General features: G+C 46.0%; 2 protein-coding genes and 13 non-coding genes across 19 annotated transcripts in view; 8 read left to right on the top strand and 7 right to left on the bottom strand.

Moving 5' to 3' along the window:
• The window catches only part of LOC119891504 (scavenger receptor cysteine-rich type 1 protein M160-like), a 1,270,577-nt gene that overhangs the window by 719,668 nt on the left and 529,457 nt on the right, over nucleotides 1-21,452 (top strand). The window lies entirely within an intron of this gene.
• Nucleotides 317-398, bottom strand: trnas-gcu. Its single transcript has one exon. It is a non-coding gene; the product is annotated as a tRNA-Ser (tRNA).
• Nucleotides 526-598, top strand: trnaa-agc. The gene has a single exon. It is a non-coding gene; the product is annotated as a tRNA-Ala (tRNA).
• On the bottom strand, nucleotides 2,109-2,190 carry trnas-gcu. The gene has a single exon. It is a non-coding gene; the product is annotated as a tRNA-Ser (tRNA).
• Nucleotides 2,318-2,390, top strand: trnaa-agc. Its single transcript has one exon. It is a non-coding gene; the product is annotated as a tRNA-Ala (tRNA).
• Nucleotides 3,901-3,982, bottom strand: trnas-gcu. Its single transcript has one exon. It is a non-coding gene; the product is annotated as a tRNA-Ser (tRNA).
• Nucleotides 4,110-4,182, top strand: trnaa-agc. Its single transcript has one exon. It is a non-coding gene; the product is annotated as a tRNA-Ala (tRNA).
• trnas-gcu lies at nucleotides 5,680-5,761 on the bottom strand. Its single transcript has one exon. It is a non-coding gene; the product is annotated as a tRNA-Ser (tRNA).
• Nucleotides 5,888-5,960, top strand: trnaa-agc. The gene has a single exon. It is a non-coding gene; the product is annotated as a tRNA-Ala (tRNA).
• Nucleotides 7,471-7,552, bottom strand: trnas-gcu. The gene has a single exon. It is a non-coding gene; the product is annotated as a tRNA-Ser (tRNA).
• trnaa-agc lies at nucleotides 7,654-7,726 on the top strand. The gene has a single exon. It is a non-coding gene; the product is annotated as a tRNA-Ala (tRNA).
• trnas-gcu lies at nucleotides 9,237-9,318 on the bottom strand. The gene has a single exon. It is a non-coding gene; the product is annotated as a tRNA-Ser (tRNA).
• On the top strand, nucleotides 9,446-9,518 carry trnaa-agc. The gene has a single exon. It is a non-coding gene; the product is annotated as a tRNA-Ala (tRNA).
• On the bottom strand, nucleotides 10,960-11,041 carry trnas-gcu. Its single transcript has one exon. It is a non-coding gene; the product is annotated as a tRNA-Ser (tRNA).
• The window catches only part of cntrl (centriolin), a 91,685-nt gene continuing 84,275 nt past the window's right edge, over nucleotides 14,043-21,452 (top strand). For 2 of the 5 annotated variants that reach the window (XM_038703234.1, XM_038703236.1), the window contains exons 1-7: nucleotides 14,043-14,567; nucleotides 15,622-15,706; nucleotides 15,781-15,890; nucleotides 16,033-16,163; nucleotides 17,053-17,194; nucleotides 17,555-17,741; nucleotides 17,841-18,034. In XM_038703234.1, the coding sequence (XP_038559162.1) occupies nucleotides 15,631-15,706; nucleotides 15,781-15,890; nucleotides 16,033-16,163; nucleotides 17,053-17,194; nucleotides 17,555-17,741; nucleotides 17,841-18,034 (840 nt within the window). In that variant the 5' untranslated portion in view covers nucleotides 14,043-14,567; nucleotides 15,622-15,630. Of the gene's footprint in view, nucleotides 14,568-15,531; nucleotides 15,707-15,780; nucleotides 15,891-16,032; nucleotides 16,164-17,052; nucleotides 17,195-17,554; nucleotides 17,742-17,840; nucleotides 18,035-21,452 lie in introns of those variants that run through there. The other 3 variants (XM_038703237.1, XM_038703238.1, XM_038703235.1) reach the window with 3 other exon arrangements.

The raw sequence follows: 21,452 nt of genomic DNA, 5'->3' as shown, positions 1-21,452 counted from the left end.
TGATCAGAGGAACAGGCAATTTACGTGGCCATATGCTATGCACAGGTGGAAAGTGGCAACCTTAGCTTGCGAGAGATAGTGGAATTTATCTGCAGTACATATGCTATGCACAGGCGGAAAGTGGAAACCTTAAGTTGCGAGAGATAGCGGAATCTATCTGCAGTACAGGTGTTTTGTTCAACGGAATGTGTGAAGACTTGAGCTCAGTGCAAGCGGCGGTGTACCGACGAGAACGTTTCCTTGGACAAACTGACCTCCTTTTTTCCAAAGGAGCCAGGTATATTTGTGACATGGCAGACTAAAGGAAACTATCCTGCGACGAGGATGGGATTCGAACCCACGCGTGCAGAGCACAATGGATTAGCAGTCCATCGCCTTAACCACTCGGCCACCTCGTCTGCTGCCTGCTAGTTTTTGCAGTGAAAGTCGAATTCAGGCCACTTACAGTTGGTTTTGTCTAGTTTTGGAACGGCGTGGCATGGAGGGGAGGCAGACGGGACGAGTGAGGTGCCTGCTCCCTGCACAGGGGAATTAGCTCAAATGGTAGAGCGCTCGCTTAGCATGCGAGAGGTAGCGGGATCGACGCCCGCATTCTCCAGGAGTCCTTGGGTCTGCTTGTGTTTCTGATCAGCGGACATGATGCGGAGTCCAAGACCACAGTGGGGCTTTTTGCACCAGCTCAACCGAGAACTGCCTGAAGACAACCAGTGGGTGGTTCTTCACAGTTGTGTCTTGTGTCTTTTCCTGGAGAATTTCCCGGTCACCTCCCAGGATTGTTACATATGCCTGCAAAGTATTGAATTCCTTTTCCTTCACTCAAGCTCTGTGGAATACAGAAAACAGGGAAATTATAGAAAGTAGTGTAACCATACTCCTTAGTACACTTGTAATCAATGAAACATTTGATGTTTTATTGAAATGTCATGTGACATAGAATGTAACAAAACAGACTTTTACAGTTAAAGCCAAAGCCAGGTCCCTTTACGGGGTGTCTTAAAGAGGCTTTGAATGTCCGCTGCAATGGCAAGGCTTGGAAGGGAGGGGGAGGGCACATTAATTGTCAGAGAAATGAATGAGGTGTGTAAAGAAGACCTCGTTGTTCTCCCGCTGTGTGGAATGCCGAATAATTGTGATCATTGAAACATTTGATGTTATTTTATTGAAGATAATATGTTGTAACACCAGTAACGTTCTGCGTTGGCCACTCCAATACGTTTTTTCTCTATTCAGTCGAGGACCAGGCAGGTGATTATTGTATTTGACTCTGCTCATAGGAGGACCAGGCAGGTGATGTTTATAGTTGACTATGCTCATAAGAGGACCAGGGAAGACATGGGGCTGGTGGCAGAAGACCCTGTTGAAATAGGGATGGGCCAAAGAACCAGCCCATCCGTTGGACTCAGGAGGACAGTGCCACGCCAGTTGTGACACTGTGGCGCAGGCGTAAATCTCCTACTCACCCTCCCGATTTTGTGGCTCCTGGAACTCCATGACTCCATGTTCATGTTCCACAGGTGCAGAAGGGAGCTCTCTTGCTTTTAGCAGGGAGTCCTTAAGACGGCCACCTCTTCTTTTTACAGTAAAGGTCCGAGCCGGGTCGTTTTACGTTTCTTTTTTACATAGGCCTGGAATGTCCGATGCAATGGCAAGGCTTGGAGGGGAAGGGGAGGGCGAGCCCACGAGATAGGTGCTTGCTCCTTGCACAGGATAATTAGCTCAAATAGCAGAGCGCTCGCTCAGCATGCTTGAGGTAGCCCGCTTTCTTCAGGAGAATTTGGGGTTCTTCTGTTTGTGATCAGAGGAACAGGCAATTTACGTGGCCATATGCTATGCACAGGTGGAAAGTGGCAACCTTAGCTTGCGAGAGATAGTGGAATTTATCTGCAGTACATATGCTATGCACAGGCGGAAAGTGGAAACCTTAAGTTGCGAGAGATAGCGGAATCTATCTGCAGTACAGGTGTTTTGTTCAACGGAATGTGTGAAGACTTGAGCTCAGTGCAAGCGGCGGTGTACCGACGAGAACGTTTCCTTGGACAAACTGACCTCCTTTTTTCCAAAGGAGCCAGGTATATTTGTGACATGGCAGACTAAAGGAAACTATCCTGCGACGAGGATGGGATTCGAACCCACGCGTGCAGAGCACAATGGATTAGCAGTCCATCGCCTTAACCACTCGGCCACCTCGTCTGCTGCCTGCTAGTTTTTGCAGTGAAAGTCGAATTCAGGCCACTTACAGTTGGTTTTGTCTAGTTTTGGAACGGCGTGGCATGGAGGGGAGGCAGACGGGACGAGTGAGGTGCCTGCTCCCTGCACAGGGGAATTAGCTCAAATGGTAGAGCGCTCGCTTAGCATGCGAGAGGTAGCGGGATCGACGCCCGCATTCTCCAGGAGTCCTTGGGTCTGCTTGTGTTTCTGATCAGCGGACATGATGCGGAGTCCAAGACCACAGTGGGGCTTTTTGCACCAGCTCAACCGAGAACTGCCTGAAGACAACCAGTGGGTGGTTCTTCACAGTTGTGTCTTGTGTCTTTTCCTGGAGAATTTCCCGGTCACCTCCCAGGATTGTTACATATGCCTGCAAAGTATTGAATTCCTTTTCCTTCACTCAAGCTCTGTGGAATACAGAAAACAGGGAAATTATAGAAAGTAGTGTAACCATACTCCTTAGTACACTTGTAATCAATGAAACATTTGATGTTTTATTGAAATGTCATGTGACATAGAATGTAACAAAACAGACTTTTACAGTTAAAGCCAAAGCCAGGTCCCTTTACGGGGTGTCTTAAAGAGGCTTTGAATGTCCGCTGCAATGGCAAGGCTTGGAAGGGAGGGGGAGGGCACATTAATTGTCAGAGAAATGAATGAGGTGTGTAAAGAAGACCTCGTTGTTCTCCCGCTGTGTGGAATGCCGAATAATTGTGATCATTGAAACATTTGATGTTATTTTATTGAAGATAATATGTTGTAACACCAGTAACGTTCTGCGTTGGCCACTCCAATACGTTTTTTCTCTATTCAGTCGAGGACCAGGCAGGTGATTATTGTATTTGACTCTGCTCATAGGAGGACCAGGCAGGTGATGTTTATAGTTGACTATGCTCATAAGAGGACCAGGGAAGACATGGGGCTGGTGGCAGAAGACCCTGTTGAAATAGGGATGGGCCAAAGAACCAGCCCATCCGTTGGACTCAGGAGGACAGTGCCACGCCAGTTGTGACACTGTGGCGCAGGCGTAAATCTCCTACTCACCCTCCCGATTTTGTGGCTCCTGGAACTCCATGACTCCATGTTCATGTTCCACAGGTGCAGAAGGGAGCTCTCTTGCTTTTAGCAGGGAGTCCTTAAGACGGCCACCTCTTCTTTTTACAGTAAAGGTCCGAGCCGGGTCGTTTTACGTTTCTTTTTTACATAGGCCTGGAATGTCCGATGCAATGGCAAGGCTTGGAGGGGAAGGGGAGGGCGAGCCCACGAGATAGGTGCTTGCTCCTTGCACAGGATAATTAGCTCAAATAGCAGAGCGCTCGCTCAGCATGCTTGAGGTAGCCCGCTTTCTTCAGGAGAATTTGGGGTTCTTCTGTTTGTGATCAGAGGAACAGGCAATTTACGTGGCCATATGCTATGCACAGGTGGAAAGTGGCAACCTTAGCTTGCGAGAGATAGTGGAATTTATCTGCAGTACATATGCTATGCACAGGCGGAAAGTGGAAACCTTAAGTTGCGAGAGATAGCGGAATCTATCTGCAGTACAGGTGTTTTGTTCAACGGAATGTGTGAAGACTTGAGCTCAGTGCAAGCGGCGGTGTACCGACGAGAACGTTTCCTTGGACAAACTGACCTCCTTTTTTCCAAAGGAGCCAGGTATATTTGTGACATGGCAGACTAAAGGAAACTATCCTGCGACGAGGATGGGATTCGAACCCACGCGTGCAGAGCACAATGGATTAGCAGTCCATCGCCTTAACCACTCGGCCACCTCGTCTGCTGCCTGCTAGTTTTTGCAGTGAAAGTCGAATTCAGGCCACTTACAGTTGGTTTTGTCTAGTTTTGGAACGGCGTGGCATGGAGGGGAGGCAGACGGGACGAGTGAGGTGCCTGCTCCCTGCACAGGGGAATTAGCTCAAATGGTAGAGCGCTCGCTTAGCATGCGAGAGGTAGCGGGATCGACGCCCGCATTCTCCAGGAGTCCTTGGGTCTGCTTGTGTTTCTGATCAGCGGACATGATGCGGAGTCCAAGACCACAGTGGGGCTTTTTGCACCAGCTCAACCGAGAACTGCCTGAAGACAACCAGTGGGTGGTTCTTCACAGTTGTGTCTTGTGTCTTTTCCTGGAGAATTTCCCGGTCACCTCCCAGGATTGTTACATATGCCTGCAAAGTATTGAATTCCTTTTCCTTCACTCAAGCTCTGTGGAATACAGAAAACAGGGAAATTATAGAAAGTAGTGTAACCATACTCCTTAGTACACTTGTAATCAATGAAACATTTGATGTTTTATTGAAATGTCATGTGACATAGAATGTAACAAAACAGACTTTTACAGTTAAAGCCAAAGCCAGGTCCCTTTACGGGGTGTCTTAAAGAGGCTTTGAATGTCCGCTGCAATGGCAAGGCTTGGAAGGGAGGGGGAGGGCACATTAATTGTCAGAGAAATGAATGAGGTGTGTAAAGAAGACCTCGTTGTTCTCCCGCTGTGTGGAATGCCGAATAATTGTGATCATTGAAACATTTGATGTTATTTTATTGAAGATAATATGTTGTAACACCAGTAACGTTCTGCGTTGGCCACTCCAATACGTTTTTTCTCTATTCAGTCGAGGACCAGGCAGGTGATTATTGTATTTGACTCTGCTCATAGGAGGACCAGGCAGGTGATGTTTATAGTTGACTATGCTCATAAGAGGACCAGGGAAGACATGGGGCTGGTGGCAGAAGACCCTGTTGAAATAGGGATGGGCCAAAGAACCAGCCCATCCGTTGGACTCAGGAGGACAGTGCCACGCCAGTTGTGACACTGTGGCGCAGGCGTAAATCTCCTACTCACCCTCCCGATTTTGTGGCTCCTGGAACTCCATGACTCCATGTTCATGTTCCACAGGTGCAGAAGGGAGCTCTCTTGCTTTTAGCAGGGAGTCCTTAAGACGGCCACCTCTTCTTTTTACAGTAAAGGTCCGAGCCGGGTCGTTTTACGTTTCTTTTTTACATAGGCCTGGAATGTCCGATGCAATGGCAAGGCTTGGAGGGGAAGGGGAGGGCGAGCCCACGAGATAGGTGCTTGCTCCTTGCACAGGATAATTAGCTCAAATAGCAGAGCGCTCGCTCAGCATGCTTGAGGTAGCCCGCTTTCTTCAGGAGAATTTGGGGTTCTTCTGTTTGTGATCAGAGGAACAGGCAATTTACGTGGCCATATGCTATGCACAGGTGGAAAGTGGCAACCTTAGCTTGCGAGAGATAGTGGAATTTATCTGCAGTACATATGCTATGCACAGGCGGAAAGTGGAAACCTTAAGTTGCGAGAGATAGCGGAATCTATCTGCAGTTCAACGGAATGTGTGAAGACTTGAGCTCAGTGCAAGCGGCGGTGTACCGACGAGAACGTTTCCTTGGACAAACTGACCTCCTTTTTTCCAAAGGAGCCAGGTATATTTGTGACATGGCAGACTAAAGGAAACTATCCTGCGACGAGGATGGGATTCGAACCCACGCGTGCAGAGCACAATGGATTAGCAGTCCATCGCCTTAACCACTCGGCCACCTCGTCTGCTGCCGCTCGTTTTTGCAGTGAAAGTCGAATTCAGGCCACTTACAGTTGGTTTTGTCTAGTTTTGGAACGGCGTGGCATGGAGGGGAGGCAGACGGGACGAGTGAGGTGCCTGCTCCCTGCACAGGGGAATTAGCTCAAATGGTAGAGCGCTCGCTTAGCATGCGAGAGGTAGCGGGATCGACGCCCGCATTCTCCAGGAGTCCTTGGGTCTGCTTGTGTTTCTGATCAGCGGACATGATGCGGAGTCCAAGACCACAGTGGGGCTTTTTGCACCAGCTCAACCGAGAACTGCCTGAAGACAACCAGTGGGTGGTTCTTCACAGTTGTGTCTTGTGTCTTTTCCTGGAGAATTTCCCGGTCACCTCCCAGGATTGTTACATATGCCTGCAAAGTATTGAATTCCTTTTCCTTCACTCAAGCTCTGTGGAATACAGAAAACAGGGAAATTATAGAAAGTAGTGTAACCATACTCCTTAGTACACTTGTAATCAATGAAACATTTGATGTTTTATTGAAATGTCATGTGACATAGAATGTAACAAAACAGACTTTTACAGTTAAAGCCAAAGCCAGGTCCCTTTACGGGGTGTCTTAAAGAGGCTTTGAATGTCCGCTGCAATGGCAAGGCTTGGAAGGGAGGGGGAGGGCACATTAATTGTCAGAGAAATGAATGAGGTGTGTAAAGAAGACCTCGTTGTTCTCCCGCTGTGTGGAATGCCGAATAATTGTGATCATTGAAACATTTGATGTTATTTTATTGAAGATAATATGTTGTAACACCAGTAACGTTCTGCGTTGGCCACTCCAATACGTTTTTTCTCTATTCAGTCGAGGACCAGGCAGGTGATTATTGTATTTGACTCTGCTCATAGGAGGACCAGGCAGGTGATGTTTATAGTTGACTATGCTCATAAGAGGACCAGGGAAGACATGGGGCTGGTGGCAGAAGACCCTGTTGAAATAGGGATGGGCCAAAGAACCAGCCCATCCGTTGGACTCAGGAGGACAGTGCCACGCCAGTTGTGACACTGTGGCGCAGGCGTAAATCTCCTACTCACCCTCCCGATTTTGTGGCTCCTGGAACTCCATGACTCCATGTTCATGTTCCACAGGTGCAGAAGGGAGCTCTCTTGCTTTTAGCAGGGAGTCCTTAAGACGGCCACCTCTTCTTTTTACAGTAAAGGTCCGAGCCGGGTCGTTTTACGTTTCTTTTTTACATAGGCCTGGAATGTCCGATGCAATGGCAAGGCTTGGAGGGGAAGGGGAGGGCGAGCCCACGAGATAGGTGCTTGCTCCTTGCACAGGATAATTAGCTCAAATAGCAGAGCGCTCGCTCAGCATGCTTGAGGTAGCCCGCTTTCTTCAGGAGAATTTGGGGTTCTTCTGTTTGTGATCAGAGGAACAGGCAATTTACGTGGCCATATGCTATGCACAGGTGGAAAGTGGCAACCTTAGCTTGCGAGAGATAGTGGAATTTATCTGCAGTACATATGCTATGCACAGGCGGAAAGTGGAAACCTTAAGTTGCGAGAGATAGCGGAATCTATCTGCAGTACAGGTGTTTTGTTCAACGGAATGTGTGAAGACTTGAGCTCAGTGCAAGCGGCGGTGTACCGACGAGAACGTTTCCTTGGACAAACTGACCTCCTTTTTTCCAAAGGAGCCAGGTATATTTGTGACATGGCAGACTAAAGGAAACTATCCTGCGACGAGGATGGGATTCGAACCCACGCGTGCAGAGCACAATGGATTAGCAGTCCATCGCCTTAACCACTCGGCCACCTCGTCTGCTGCCTGCTTGCCACTTACAGTTGGTTTTGTCTAGTTTTGGAACGGCGTGGCATGGAGGGGAGGCAGACGGGACGAGTGAGGTGCCTGCTCCCCGCACAGGGGAATTAGCTCAAATGGTAGAGCGCTCGCTTAGCATGCGAGAGGTAGCGGGATCGACGCCCGCATTCTCCAGGAGTCCTTGGGTCTGCTTGTGTTTCTGATCAGCGGACATGATGCGGAGTCCAAGACCACAGTGGGGCTTTTTGCACCAGCTCAACCGAGAACTGCCTGAAGACAACCAGTGGGTGGTTCTTCACAGTTGTGTCTTGTGTCTTTTCCTGGAGAATTTCCCGGTCACCTCCCAGGATTGTTACATATGCCTGCAAAGTATTGAATTCCTTTTCCTTCACTCAAGCTCTGTGGAATACAGAAAACAGGGAAATTATAGAAAGTAGTGTAACCATACTCCTTAGTACACTTGTAATCAATGAAACATTTGATGTTTTATTGAAATGTCATGTGACATAGAATGTAACAAAACAGACTTTTACAGTTAAAGCCAAAGCCAGGTCCCTTTACGGGGTGTCTTAAAGAGGCTTTGAATGTCCGCTGCAATGGCAAGGCTTGGAAGGGAGGGGGAGGGCACATTAATTGTCAGAGAAATGAATGAGGTGTGTAAAGAAGACCTCGTTGTTCTCCCGCTGTGTGGAATGCCGAATAATTGTGATCATTGAAACATTTGATGTTATTTTATTGAAGATAATATGTTGTAACACCAGTAACGTTCTGCGTTGGCCACTCCAATACGTTTTTTCTCTATTCAGTCGAGGACCAGGCAGGTGATTATTGTATTTGACTCTGCTCATAGGAGGACCAGGCAGGTGATGTTTATAGTTGACTATGCTCATAAGAGGACCAGGGAAGACATGGGGCTGGTGGCAGAAGACCCTGTTGAAATAGGGATGGGCCAAAGAACCAGCCCATCCGTTGGACTCAGGAGGACAGTGCCACGCCAGTTGTGACACTGTGGCGCAGGCGTAAATCTCCTACTCACCCTCCCGATTTTGTGGCTCCTGGAACTCCATGACTCCATGTTCATGTTCCACAGGTGCAGAAGGGAGCTCTCTTGCTTTTAGCAGGGAGTCCTTAAGACGGCCACCTCTTCTTTTTACAGTAAAGGTCCGAGCCGGGTCGCTTTACGTTTCTTTTTTACATAGGCCTGGAATGTCCGATGCAATGGCAAGGCTTGGAGGGGAAGGGGAGGGCGAGCCCACGAGATAGGTGCTTGCTCCTTGCACAGGATAATTAGCTCAAATAGCAGAGCGCTCGCTCAGCATGCTTGAGGTAGCCCGCTTTCTTCAGGAGAATTTGGGGTTCTTCTGTTTGTGATCAGAGGAACAGGCAATTTACGTGGCCATATGCTATGCACAGGTGGAAAGTGGCAACCTTAGCTTGCGAGAGATAGTGGAATTTATCTGCAGTACATATGCTATGCACAGGCGGAAAGTGGAAACCTTAAGTTGCGAGAGATAGCGGAATCTATCTGCAGTACAGGTGTTTTGTTCAACGGAATGTGTGAAGACTTGAGCTCAGTGCAAGCGGCGGTGTACCGACGAGAACGTTTCCTTGGACAAACTGACCTCCTTTTTTCCAAAGGAGCCAGGTATATTTGTGACATGGCAGACTAAAGGAAACTATCCTGCGACGAGGATGGGATTCGAACCCACGCGTGCAGAGCACAATGGATTAGCAGTCCATCGCCTTAACCACTCGGCCACCTCGTCTGCTGCCGGCTCCTTTTTGCAGTGAAAGTCGAATTCAGGCCACTTACAGTTGGTTTTGTCTAGTTTTGGAACGGCGTGGCATGGAGGGGAGGCAGACGGGACGAGTGAGGTGCCTGCTCCCCGCACAGGGGAATTAGCTCAAATGGTAGAGCGCTCGCTTAGCATGCGAGAGGTAGCGGGATCGACGCCCGCATTCTCCAGGAGTCCTTGGGTCTGCTTGTGTTTCTGATCAGCGGACATGATGCGGAGTCCAAGACCACAGTGGGGCTTTTTGCACCAGCTCAACCGAGAACTGCCTGAAGACAACCAGTGGGTGGTTCTTCACAGTTGTGTCTTGTGTCTTTTCCTGGAGAATTTCCCGGTCACCTCCCAGGATTGTTACATATGCCTGCAAAGTATTGAATTCCTTTTCCTTCACTCAAGCTCTGTGGAATACAAAAACAGGGAAATTATAGAAAGTAGTGTAACCATACTCCTTAGTACACTTGTAATCAATGAAACATTTGATGTTTTATTGAAATGTCATGTGACATAGAATGTAACAAAACAGACTTTTACAGTTAAAGCCAAAGCCAGGTCCCTTTACGGGGTGTCTTAAAGAGGCTTTGAATGTCCGCTGCAATGGCAAGGCTTGGAAGGGAGGGGGAGGGCACATTAATTGTCAGAGAAATGAATGAGGTGTGTAAAGAAGACCTCGTTGTTCTCCCGCTGTGTGGAATGCCGAATAATTGTGATCATTGAAACATTTGATGTTATTTTATTGAAGATAATATGTTGTAACACCAGTAACGTTCTGCGTTGGCCACTCCAATACGTTTTTTCTCTATTCAGTCGAGGACCAGGCAGGTGATTATTGTATTTGACTCTGCTCATAGGAGGACCGGGCAGGTGATGTTTATAGTTGACTATGCTCATAAGAGGACCAGGGAAGACATGGGGCTGGTGGCAGAAGACCCTGTTGAAATAGGGATGGGCCAAAGAACCAGCCCATCCGTTGGACTCAGGAGGACAGTGCCACGCCAGTTGTGACACTGTGGCGCAGGCGTAAATCTCCTACTCACCCTCCCGATTTTGTGGCTCCTGGAACTCCATGACTCCATGTTCATGTTCCACAGGTGCAGAAGGGAGCTCTCTTGCTTTTAGCAGGGAGTCCTTAAGACGGCCACCTCTTCTTTTTACAGTAAAGGTCTGAGCCGGGTCGCTTTACGTTTCTTTTTTACATAGGCCTGGAATGTCCGATGCAATGGCAAGGCTTGGAGGGGAAGGGGAGGGCGAGCCCACGAGATAGGTGCTTGCTCCTTGCACAGGATAATTAGCTCAAATAGCAGAGCGCTCGCTCAGCATGCTTGAGGTAGCCCGCTTTCTTCAGGAGAATTTGGGGTTCTTCTGTTTGTGATCAGAGGAACAGGCAATTTACGTGGCCATATGCTATGCACAGGTGGAAAGTGGCAACCTTAAGTTGCGAGAGATAGCGGAATCTATCTGCAGTACAGGTGTTTTGTTCAACGGAATGTGTGAAGACTTGAGCTCAGTGCAAGCGGCGGTGTACCGACGAGAACGTTTCCTTGGACAAACTGACCTCATTTTTTCCAAAGGAGCCAGGTATATTTGTGACATGGCAGACTAAAGGAAACTATCCTGCGACGAGGATGGGATTCGAACCCCCGCGTGCAGAGCACAATGGATTAGCAGTCCATCGCCTTAACCACTCGGCCACCTCATCTGCTGCCGGCTCCTTCTTGCAGTGAAAGTCGAATTCAGGCCACTTACAGTTGGTTTTGTCTAGTTTTGGAACGGCGTGGCATGGAGGGGAGGCAGACGGGACGAGTGAGGTGCCTGCTCCCGCACAGGGGAATTTGCTCAAATGGTAGAGCGCTCGCTTAGCATGCGCGAGGTAGCGGGATCGACGCCCGCATTCTCCAGGAGTCCTTGGGTCTGCTTGTGTTTCTGATCAGCGGACATGATGCGGAGTCCAAGACCACAGTGGGGCTTTTTGCACCAGCTCAACCGAGAACTGCCTGAAGACAACCAGTGGGTGGTTCTTCACAGTTGTGTCTTGTGTCTTTTCCTGGAGAATTTCCCGGTCACCTCCCAGGATTGTTACATATGCCTGCAAAGTATTGAATTCCTTTTCCTTCACTCAAGCTCTGTGGAATACAAAAACAGGGAAATTATAGAAAGTAGTGTAACCATACTCCTTAGTACACTTGTAATCAATGAAACATTTGATGTTTTATTGAAATGTCATGTGACATAGAATGTAACAAAACAGACTTTTACAGTTAAAGCCAAAGCCAGGTCCCTTTACGGGGTGTCTTAAAGAGGCTTTGAATGTCCGCTGCAATGGCAAGGCTTGGAAGGGAGGGGGAGGGCACATTAATTGTCAGAGAAATGAATGAGGTGTGTAAAGAAGACCTCGTTGTTCTCCCGCTGTGTGGAATGCCGAATAATTGTGATCATTGAAACATTTGATGTTATTTTATTGAAGATAATATGTTGTAACACCAGTAACGTTCTGCGTTGGCCACTCCAATACGTTTTTTCTCTATTCAGTCGAGGACCAGGCAGGTGATTATTGTATTTGACTCTGCTCATAGGAGGACCGGGCAGGTGATGTTTATAGTTGACTATGCTCATAAGAGGACCAGGGAAGACATGGGGCTGGTGGCAGAAGACCCTGTTGAAATAGGGATGGGCCAAAGAACCAGCCCATCCGTTGGACTCAGGAGGACAGTGCCACGCCAGTTGTGACACTGTGGCGCAGGCGTAAATCTCCTACTCACCCTCCCGATTTTGTGGCTCCTGGAACTCCATGACTCCATGTTCATGTTCCACAGGTGCAGAAGGGAGCTCTCTTGCTTTTAGCAGGGAGTCCTTAAGACGGCCACCTCTTCTTTTTACAGTAAAGGTCTGAGCCGGGTCGCTTTACGTTTCTTTTTTACATAGGCCTGGAATGTCCGATGCAATGGCAAGGCTTGGAGGGGAAGGGGAGGGCGAGCCCACGAGATAGGTGCTTGCTCCTTGCACAGCAGCACAACCACAGTCTGATCTGCTGGCCACTAAGCAGCTCCATTGGAGTGGTTGGAATTAAGGGCCTTGTTCCAGGGCACCAGTGGTGGTGAAAGAGGGAGGGCAAGCAGTGCATGTTCACTTTTTCACGACTAGATTTCGACCTCCCGGTTGAAAGCTTGCTTCTCTAACCTTTTAGGCCACCACTACAAAATAAGGTTAGGTTCTTCAATGTGTGTTTACCAGTCTGGTTTTGCAAGTGCAATTTTCCCGTGCAGCCATCTGCTGGGGCAGCAGCATCAGAGCCAGTGACACTAAGAAGCTGAACAAGAGGCTCTGTGCTGCCCTGCAACCTCTGCAGGATGGAAGGATGCAGCACAAACTGCTCAGAATGATGGACAACGCATCCTCTACACTAACTACTGGTCCCTTCAGCCTCACAGTAATAAGAGAGTCACTCCTGCCCACTGCAATTAAATGAACATGACTCCCTTCTGGGCAGGAGAGGAGACTTATCTCTTCTGAATGACAATGCACATCCTCCACTCGTTGCACAGATACAATCAGAGAGACATAGCTTTCAGCCTTGTTTTATCTAGTAGAATAGTAGTTTGTATGAATATATATTTGTAAATGTGTTAATACCTTGGTCCCTCCTACTATTTAGTGCCATTTCTGCCTGGCTACTTTCTATGGTCCAAAAAGCTGCTGCAAGGCTGCTAACCAGGTCCAAACTCTCATAACACCCATTCTGTCCTCATTGCATTGGCTCCCTGTTAAAGTCAGGATTCAATTCAAAGTGCTCACTTTAACATACAGAGCACTGCATGGTCAGGCACCTGGGTACATCTCAGACCTGATGCACCCGTATACCACCACTAGGCCACCAAGATCTTCAGACCAAGGCCTACTAGCTGTACCGCATGCAGTCGAAGCATTTAAAAATAAGCCTTTGTCTCCCCCAAAAACCTTTAAATGTGAATATTCATGTGCTCTTTAAAATTCAAAATGCCGTAATCTTGATTATTCATGCACCTTTTAATAAACACAAACATATTGTTTATATTGAATGATGCCTTTATGGTTTAAATGTTTGATGCTTATGCAACTATCTGATTGCTCCACTGTTTGTGCTATTTTTTATTATTGTAAAGCTCCTAATTGAGCCTCTCGCTGTGAAAGGAGCTATATTAAATAAATGTCGCGTACTTACTACTTACTATTACAAAATGCGAAACCTCCCACGATGCTATGATTGTATCTGAAGGAGGGCTTGTTAAATCTATTACTTAAACTACTACTAAAGAAAAACATATTGTCACAGCCATGATGTTGATGTTGTTATTATTATTTCAAATAGGACATGTTCGATTTTAGGGAATCTATCTATTTATCTATCTAAACTGTCAAACCTACACTTGCGCTGCCTTTATGTACAGTCGGAAACATTAGATCTGTCTGTTATACACAAGTTAAACACGTCTGTTAACGATCCGAAGAACCGACACTTTGCAGAAACAGTTATAAATCAATGCCGGGACATGAAAACGGGAAAGTTAATATCTGGTCGACGTGTGATCCGTATGACATTATACGCTTTTGACCGGTGAAGGGGAAGAAAACGAGTTTATGAGGAGACCTTGAAGGCAGCATCCACCTGCAGCTCGAGCTCAGCCTCAGATTTTCTCTGCCACCTGTTGGTTTGTCGGTTTGTGTTTCCAGCTGAGAGACAGACACGTGTCCGTGTTTACAGGTGAAACGCAGGTGTTTCTCTCGAGGCTCGGCGGTGACAGATGGTTACGTCACTTAACCCGCTTTGTATCGGCTGGTTCCCATGGAGACCGAGGATTAACCAACCCAACCGGGTTTAGCTGAGTTAGCTTAAAGCTAAAGTTACCGGTAACCGTCGGTTTGTCCCGACAGGTGTAACGTTACCTGAAGGAGCTGCTAGCTAACAGAGTTCAAAGCGCTTTGTAGCAACACCGAGGACACGTAACGTTATTCCAGTCTGCCCAGTACGGAGCTTTACTGGTTATTATCGGCTTTAACTATGTGGGTTAACCCCGTGAAATATATCTTATTAGTTTATTCTTCTTAACTAAGTTACCAACTAACGTTAGGTAGTCTTAATTAGCGAGTAAGTGCAGCTAACTGTAGTTTGTGGTGTTACACAGTTTTCTGTCACCTGATGAAGAAGAAACTCAGTCTTGAGTTCACAGACGCACGTTGTTCAGATATAAGTAAGTAATAAGGCTTAATTAACTAAATAACCATATTAATAAATACATTATTTTGAGCTCTTAATGTTTCACAACAACTAAAACTCTTGCTGGTGTTTATTCATTTCAGCAGGTTGTAATTCAGGATGTGTTTTTGTCCAAAGTCAGATGCCAAAATCAAGTTTCTGTTTTCTGTTTTTATCCATTTTAGTTCACAGAGAAACTTTTCATCTCAGTCTTGTACATTTGTCAGATCATCCTTAACATTTGAAAAACAGGATTTCTTGAATCAGCAGCTCACAGTGGACCTGCAAAAGCCTGTAACTTGCTCAAATCCCTTAGTTTATCTCTCAACAGTGCCGCTGGTTATAAACCAGACAGTCAATGTGTTGTCATATAACAGTGTACTCTAAGTATTCTCTGATGGAAACTATGGCTGAGGTCTGGATCACAATGATTGAAAAAGCACGAAGCTGCACTTTTTCTCTACGACACATCAGTTTAAACAGTACAAAGTTACACGTTACTGTATTTGAGTTTGTTCTGTTGTGTGTTGACAGAACGTCACAGTCAAGATGAGACTGTTTAAGACGGGAATAAAATACACATGTTGCTGTCCACATCATCCACATAACAACTGATATCTCCATCAGCTCAGGACAAAAAATGTCTATAATAGACAAGTAGAAAATCAGCTGGACAGATTCTGACGTCGTCTTCCACCATTTTGCGTGTAGTGACTTCTGCAGTGAACTGATTCCTTGATGTTTTGGGGGGTCAAACTGTCAACAGAGAGAGACATGAGCCAAGCCACAAGCCACTGAGACAAACAGGGCAAAGACAGCTTTGCAATTTTTTGTCCACACATTCAGGCTGAAGCAACAGATTGAATAATATTTAATAGGTTTTTAAACTATCGGGGTTTTTTCATTGTAATCGTAACAGTGTTTTATTTATTTAAATAATATTGAACAGTTTGGTATCTCAGAGACGACCGGTTAGAGTTTATGTGAGGTAACAAAATGCAGCACAACACCTGTCTTCCTTCACTCTTCTCCCTGTTGTCTGTCCTCAGCCTGTCCTGATGTCTGGTCCAGAGGTGGAGGAGCAGAGGGAGGCCGGAGGAGGTGCAGGCTCCCAGGAGAACAGAGCAGGAGGAGGTAGAGGAGCTTTAACACCACGTTCCTCACATGATGACACCGTTTGTTAATCAGCACTCGTCCTCTCCTCTCAGGTATCAGGTATATTACAGAGAAACTGCTGTTGAAGCTGACTGGCTGTGAGTCTCTGGCTCTGATCCGGTCCCTCAATCTGTCGTCCTCGACTGGAAGCAAACATATCAAGGTCAGAACAAACTGATACTGCAAGTACTACAGCTGTTACTACTGCTACTGCTCCCACAGGCTCCGCTGATACTCCGCTATTACTGCTGCTGTTACACCTTCTGGGGGAGTCGGGGTTTATCAGTTTTTTGTTTGTGTTTCAGTTCATAGAGAACCTTCATGGCTGTCAGCGTCTGCAGGTTTTAAACCTGAACCACAACGTGATCCAGAGGATGGAGAGACTGAACGCTCTGACGCAGCTGAGAGAGCTGCAGCTGGCCCACAACAGCATCCAGTGAGCCTCACACACAGTTTACAGTCCACCTGTGCATTTAGGACTACACCTGCTCACAGGTGGTGCTAACCACCAGCTGAGGAAACATTATTAACCCTTAAACAGGAAGAAAGAGCAGGGGTAATATTTCTGCATTTGGTCTGAAGTTATGTCAAACTGCAATATTAGGCTGTCTTTGTTCCACTGTTGGGAGTCTATGGGATCAAATAATATAGTCATTGTCCCACAGCAGCCAGGAACTGAGCAAAGCTAAGCAAGTAAACTAACGCTGCCTGCACACTACAGCAGAGATTCCCAACCAGGGGTACTTGTACCCTAAGGCAGAGGTCGGCAATAGGCGGCCCGCGGGCCAAAGCTGGCCCACCAGCACTAATATCTGACACCTGGTCAGATTACTTTGTGCTGAAACAGATCTCAGTCATGACAGCAAAAGTTGCTCACATAATCACTCCCTCCTAATTGATTGTGCCTACAAAATTAAAGCGCAAGATTGTTTTTGCAGCAATTCTTGTTAAATTGAGAGCTTTTACTTTGAAAAGTTCTGAAGGAAATTCAAAAGAGTCTCTGGCTTGCTTGAAAAAGAAATCTGAAAACGTGAGATCGGATTCCCCTGGATGAGAACAGCAGGAATTTCCTCTGCCTGGAGATGCTGGGGAAATGAAAATAAACGTCCGTAGGATGATGTGGACAAACGCGCGCACTCCTGCACATGCTTAATTGTGCTTTATGTGAAAAGATTTTTCATAATAAATTTGTTGAAAAAGTAGAAAAATAAAAACAAGCTGCACCTGGGGATTGTCTTTGATGGTTAGCCGTGATATTACAGAAAAAGCCCTCTGTGTTAACCATTTAGCTGCTGTGTTTGTGCATCATCTGTGTTTGTTTGCAGGAGGATTGAGGGACTGGAGCTCATGTCCAGGCTGCAGCATCTGAACTTGTCCTACAACAGGATCGACCATGTTCCCGCGTGGCTGGGGAAGAAACTGCACTCACTGCACACGCTCCACCTGCAACACAACCTCATCACATCTGTGAGTGCAGGCCACGCCTCCCATTTGTGTCGCTTCTCATCTGGGTGTCGCTGTAGACAGTTTAAACAGTCATCCAGATCAATAAATGTTGCCTCATCTGTGGGATGTAGCCCCACTGCTCAATATTATATTTCATTAAACTGTTATTATTTCTTCTGATGTTAGCGGAGGCTCTTCCATACGTCTCTACTTATAAGCTCAAGTCTCTAAATGTTTAGAGAGATTCGGTTTACTGTGATGGAAAAGAGACAAATAACAGGAAGTGGTTGGTAATTTTGCTTGATAAATAACTTTAACGATCGATTTGGTGATCAGGAAACAGGGTTATCTCTGTACCGGTGTGTGTGTGCTTGCTTGCAGTTGCACGAGGTGTCCAGGCTGCGTTCTCTGAGTAGCCTGTCGGAGCTTTCTGTGTCAGGAAACCCCGCCTCCTCTCTGCCGCACTCCCGCCTCTTCCTGCTCTATCACCTCAGGACTCTGGACAGGCTGGACAACCTGCCAATCACCCTGGAGGAGAGAGGACACGCCCACCAACGCTTCAACACCGGTACATCATTTCATACAAACACGAGAACATCTCCAAACTAACAGTATTTTCGTTTTACAGACACAAACTCTTGTTTTAATTGTTGGTGGTTGTGATCAGAGGAGCTGGAGCGTCTGCAGCGGGAGGTGGACGGCAGCCAATCAGAGCTGAGCCGGCTGCAGAGAGAGCAGGTGGCCGCAGTGACTCGACTCCACCAGCAGGAGGAGACAAACCGAACGCTGACGGCTCAGACAGAAACACAAAGACACACACACACACAGCTGGAGCAGGAGCTGCACACCAAGAGTCAGCTGGTACGACACACACACACATGTTCTGTATCTATAACGACGCTTTGATCGATCAGTGTTGCAGATTGACCTCCTGAGAGAGAAGGTTTTTGACCTCTGACCTCCTAAGGCCTCCTGTCTCTCTCTTCTTCTTCTCCATCGCTTCCTGCAGCTGTTCTACAGAGCTGTCCTGTCTTCTTCTTCTTCTCCTTCAGTCGTTTCCTCTCTGCTGAAGGTAGAGTCACAAACACTGTTCACACTCGCAGCAACCAATCACCTTTAAATTTACCAGACTGAGAAGAAAAAGTTATTTCCACCTCAGAGATATCTGAATGTTCCCGACTGCCTCCACACACTCCAGGTGGCGCTGTTGATCGTAATCTTTGGGCTGATCCGGACTACTGAGCTCTGAGTAAAAGATTCAGAATCAGAAAACACATTGATCAACATTCCAACTAAATGTAAATGTATCTCAGTTTTCATTAGCAGTCCCTTTGCCTGATGTTGTGAGGTATTAAATTAGGCAAGATTTTTAGGCTGTCTACACGAACGTGGGTATTTTTGAAAGCGTGACTTTTTCTACACTGTTTCAGGTCACTGAAACCGAAACATTTTTGAAAACTCCTGCCAGGTTAAGGATTTTAAAAAACGCCGGTTGTAGTGTTGTCGGGTAGACGATGACGAAGTCACGAAGTTTTTGCCTTGCGATGTCAGAGTGCTCACCGTTATCTGCTGTGTTTGATGTCAGATTGGGCGCCACTGCCTGCTTTGTTTACGATTTTATTAGGCTCTGATTTGCCAACATGGCTTTACGGTTAAGGCAAGGCAAGCTTATTTGTATTGCACATTTCAACAACAAGGCAATTCAAAGCCCAAAGGGTCATATCGCTGCCTGGTGCTTTGGCATGCTCTTGTCAGTGCTGGATAGCAAGTATTTGCATTTTTGTGAGAGTTTTTTTTAAAAAGGAGGAAAAATTCCGGTTATAAAAATACCCGTGTCCCTGTGGACAAGGCCAGAATCAGCTTTATTGCCAAGTAAGTTTACACATACAAGGCATTTTGTTTGGTATTTTGATGCATAAGAATAAACATAGTTGGTTGAAATTATTAGAAGGATAAAACAAGTACTGCAGGTCAAGAATAATAAATATAAAAAATTGATAATAATATATAAAATGTAAAAGAATAAAAAATATATAGAAAATATGGATGTTATTTACATTACAGTTATTTATAATTACAGGGATATGCAAAAAAAAGTAGTAGTAGTTATGACACCTCACCAAGATGATATGACATAATGCAGTTTAAAAACAAACGTACAGACAACAAAAGTAACAAAAGTACTGAATTCTTGCTCTGGTGGATAAAGTATGCAACAACAACACTCGTTACATGATTGAAGGATCCGTCTTCCATCTCTAAATTGTCAGTTATCATCTGTTATACAGATAACGATTTATCTGCAATCATCTCAGATCGGCTGATACTATCATCATGCCGATTTCTCGGTCGGGCTCTATACAGTATCTCACAAAAGTGAGTTCACCCGTCACATTTTTGTAAATATTTGATTGTCTCTTCATGTGACAACACTGAAGAAATGACGCTTTGCTACAATGTAAAGTAGTGAGTGTACAGCTTGTGCAACAGTGTAAATTTGCTGTCCCCTCAAAATGACACATCACACGGCCATTAATGTCTAAACCGCTGGGAGCAAAAGTGAGTACACCACTGAGTGAAAAGGTCCTTGTACTTCTTAAACGATGCATCGATGAAATAATCTGTAGAAGCTTTGTGTACTGAAATCATCGTTAGCTGCAGCCCTAGTGTGCGGCGTATGGTCTGAGCACTGACAGACTGACCCTCCATCCCTTCAACCTCTGCAGCAAAGCAGGCAGCACTCATGTGTTTATTTCCCAAATACAACCTCTGGATATGACGCTGAGCACGTGCACTCACCTTCTTTGGTCGACCATGGCGAGGCCTCTTCTGAATGGAATCTGTGCTGCTGAACCGCTGTATGGTCTTGGCCACCGTGCTGCAGCTCAGTTTCAGGGTCTTGGCAGTCTTCTTATAGCCTCGGCCATCTTTAAGTAGAGCAACAATTATTTTTTTCAGACCCTCAGAGAGTTCTTTGCCATGAGGTGCCATGTTGACCTTCCAGTGACCAGCATGAGGGAGTGTGAGAGGGAAAACACCAAATTTAACACACCTGCTCTCCGTTCACACCTGAGACCTTGTAACGAGTCACATGACACGGGGGAGGGAAAATGGCTAATTGGGCCCAATTTAAACTTAGGGGTGTACTCACTTTTGTTGCCAGCGGTTTAGACATTAATGGCTGTGTGATGTGTTATTTTGAGGGGACAGCAAATTTACAGTTATCCAAGTTGTTTTATCATCCAACCCTAGTGTGAGCCACAGGGACGGGGAACTTTAACTTTAAACCTTAAATCAGTCCTACAGTTTGTCTCTTCTGTAAAGTAGTTGTTCTTGTGAGAGGCAGATTTAAAAACAGAAATCTGTGCAGCTATCTGACAGATATCCTGACTTACAGTCTCTAAAACTGTAAGACTGTGAACAATCTGTAAATAAACACTGGCTCCTTCATATTATGGATTATATATTATTAAATATATATTAGTAAATATTTAACAGTTCAGTTATATTTTCTGTAAATTTTATCTCCCTACATGAAGGTCTAAAATGCTGTTTCAAATACTTCTACCTAGTGCCAGAACAAACATTTTGGGAAAAATCTAAATCGCTTAATTTTATTTGAACTATTTTGGTACATTTGAATATGTGGAGAATATCAAATCAAACCGTAGAAAACCAGGATGTGTAGTTGTAGAATGGAAGTTCAGGGTGTTAAAGAAGCAGCTTCTCTTCCAGTTTCGTGTCCAAAGTGAGACTCCGTGTGTTATCACAGTACTAAAAGCTGTAACTCCTGCTTTCCGTGTGGCTTCTTCTTCTTCTGTCTCTGTACATCTAGCCCCGCCTTCCCATCTCTCTGCTGGCCGTGGTCTATCAGGTACTCTGACATCACATTAACATTCAATCTCCCATCATCCCTAGCTCGCTCAGACCCTCAGACCCCGGCTGTGTGATCCCAGGTAGCTTCACTCTGAGACAAGTGTGTGTGCGTGTGTGTGTGTGTGAACGTCCGCCATCTTTAGTGTGTTTTGACCTGTATTGTTCAGCATATCTGCATTACCTTCACCTATTCTGATAACATGCTCACTGTTAAAGTGAATAATGTTCTCAGATATTCAAAATTACCTTTATTAGAAACAGATATAACATTTCTGCATTTCTACTGTTGTTTAGCTTCAGTGTTTGCTGTGTTTTTTGTAACGTTTCTGCTGTTACAGTTTTTTCTGATTTCTTAAGCACATTTTTTGTAACTATTGGCTATTTTTGCAAAACTCTACACACA

This window comes from Micropterus salmoides, unplaced genomic scaffold (assembly GCF_014851395.1).
Source record: "Micropterus salmoides isolate LMB-PRFRI ecotype aquatic unplaced genomic scaffold, ASM1485139v1 Ms_hic_scaffold_7, whole genome shotgun sequence".
In the NCBI taxonomy this organism is placed as follows: domain Eukaryota; kingdom Metazoa; phylum Chordata; class Actinopteri; order Centrarchiformes; family Centrarchidae; genus Micropterus; species Micropterus salmoides.
This window is presented reverse-complemented; position numbering and strand designations above follow the sequence as displayed.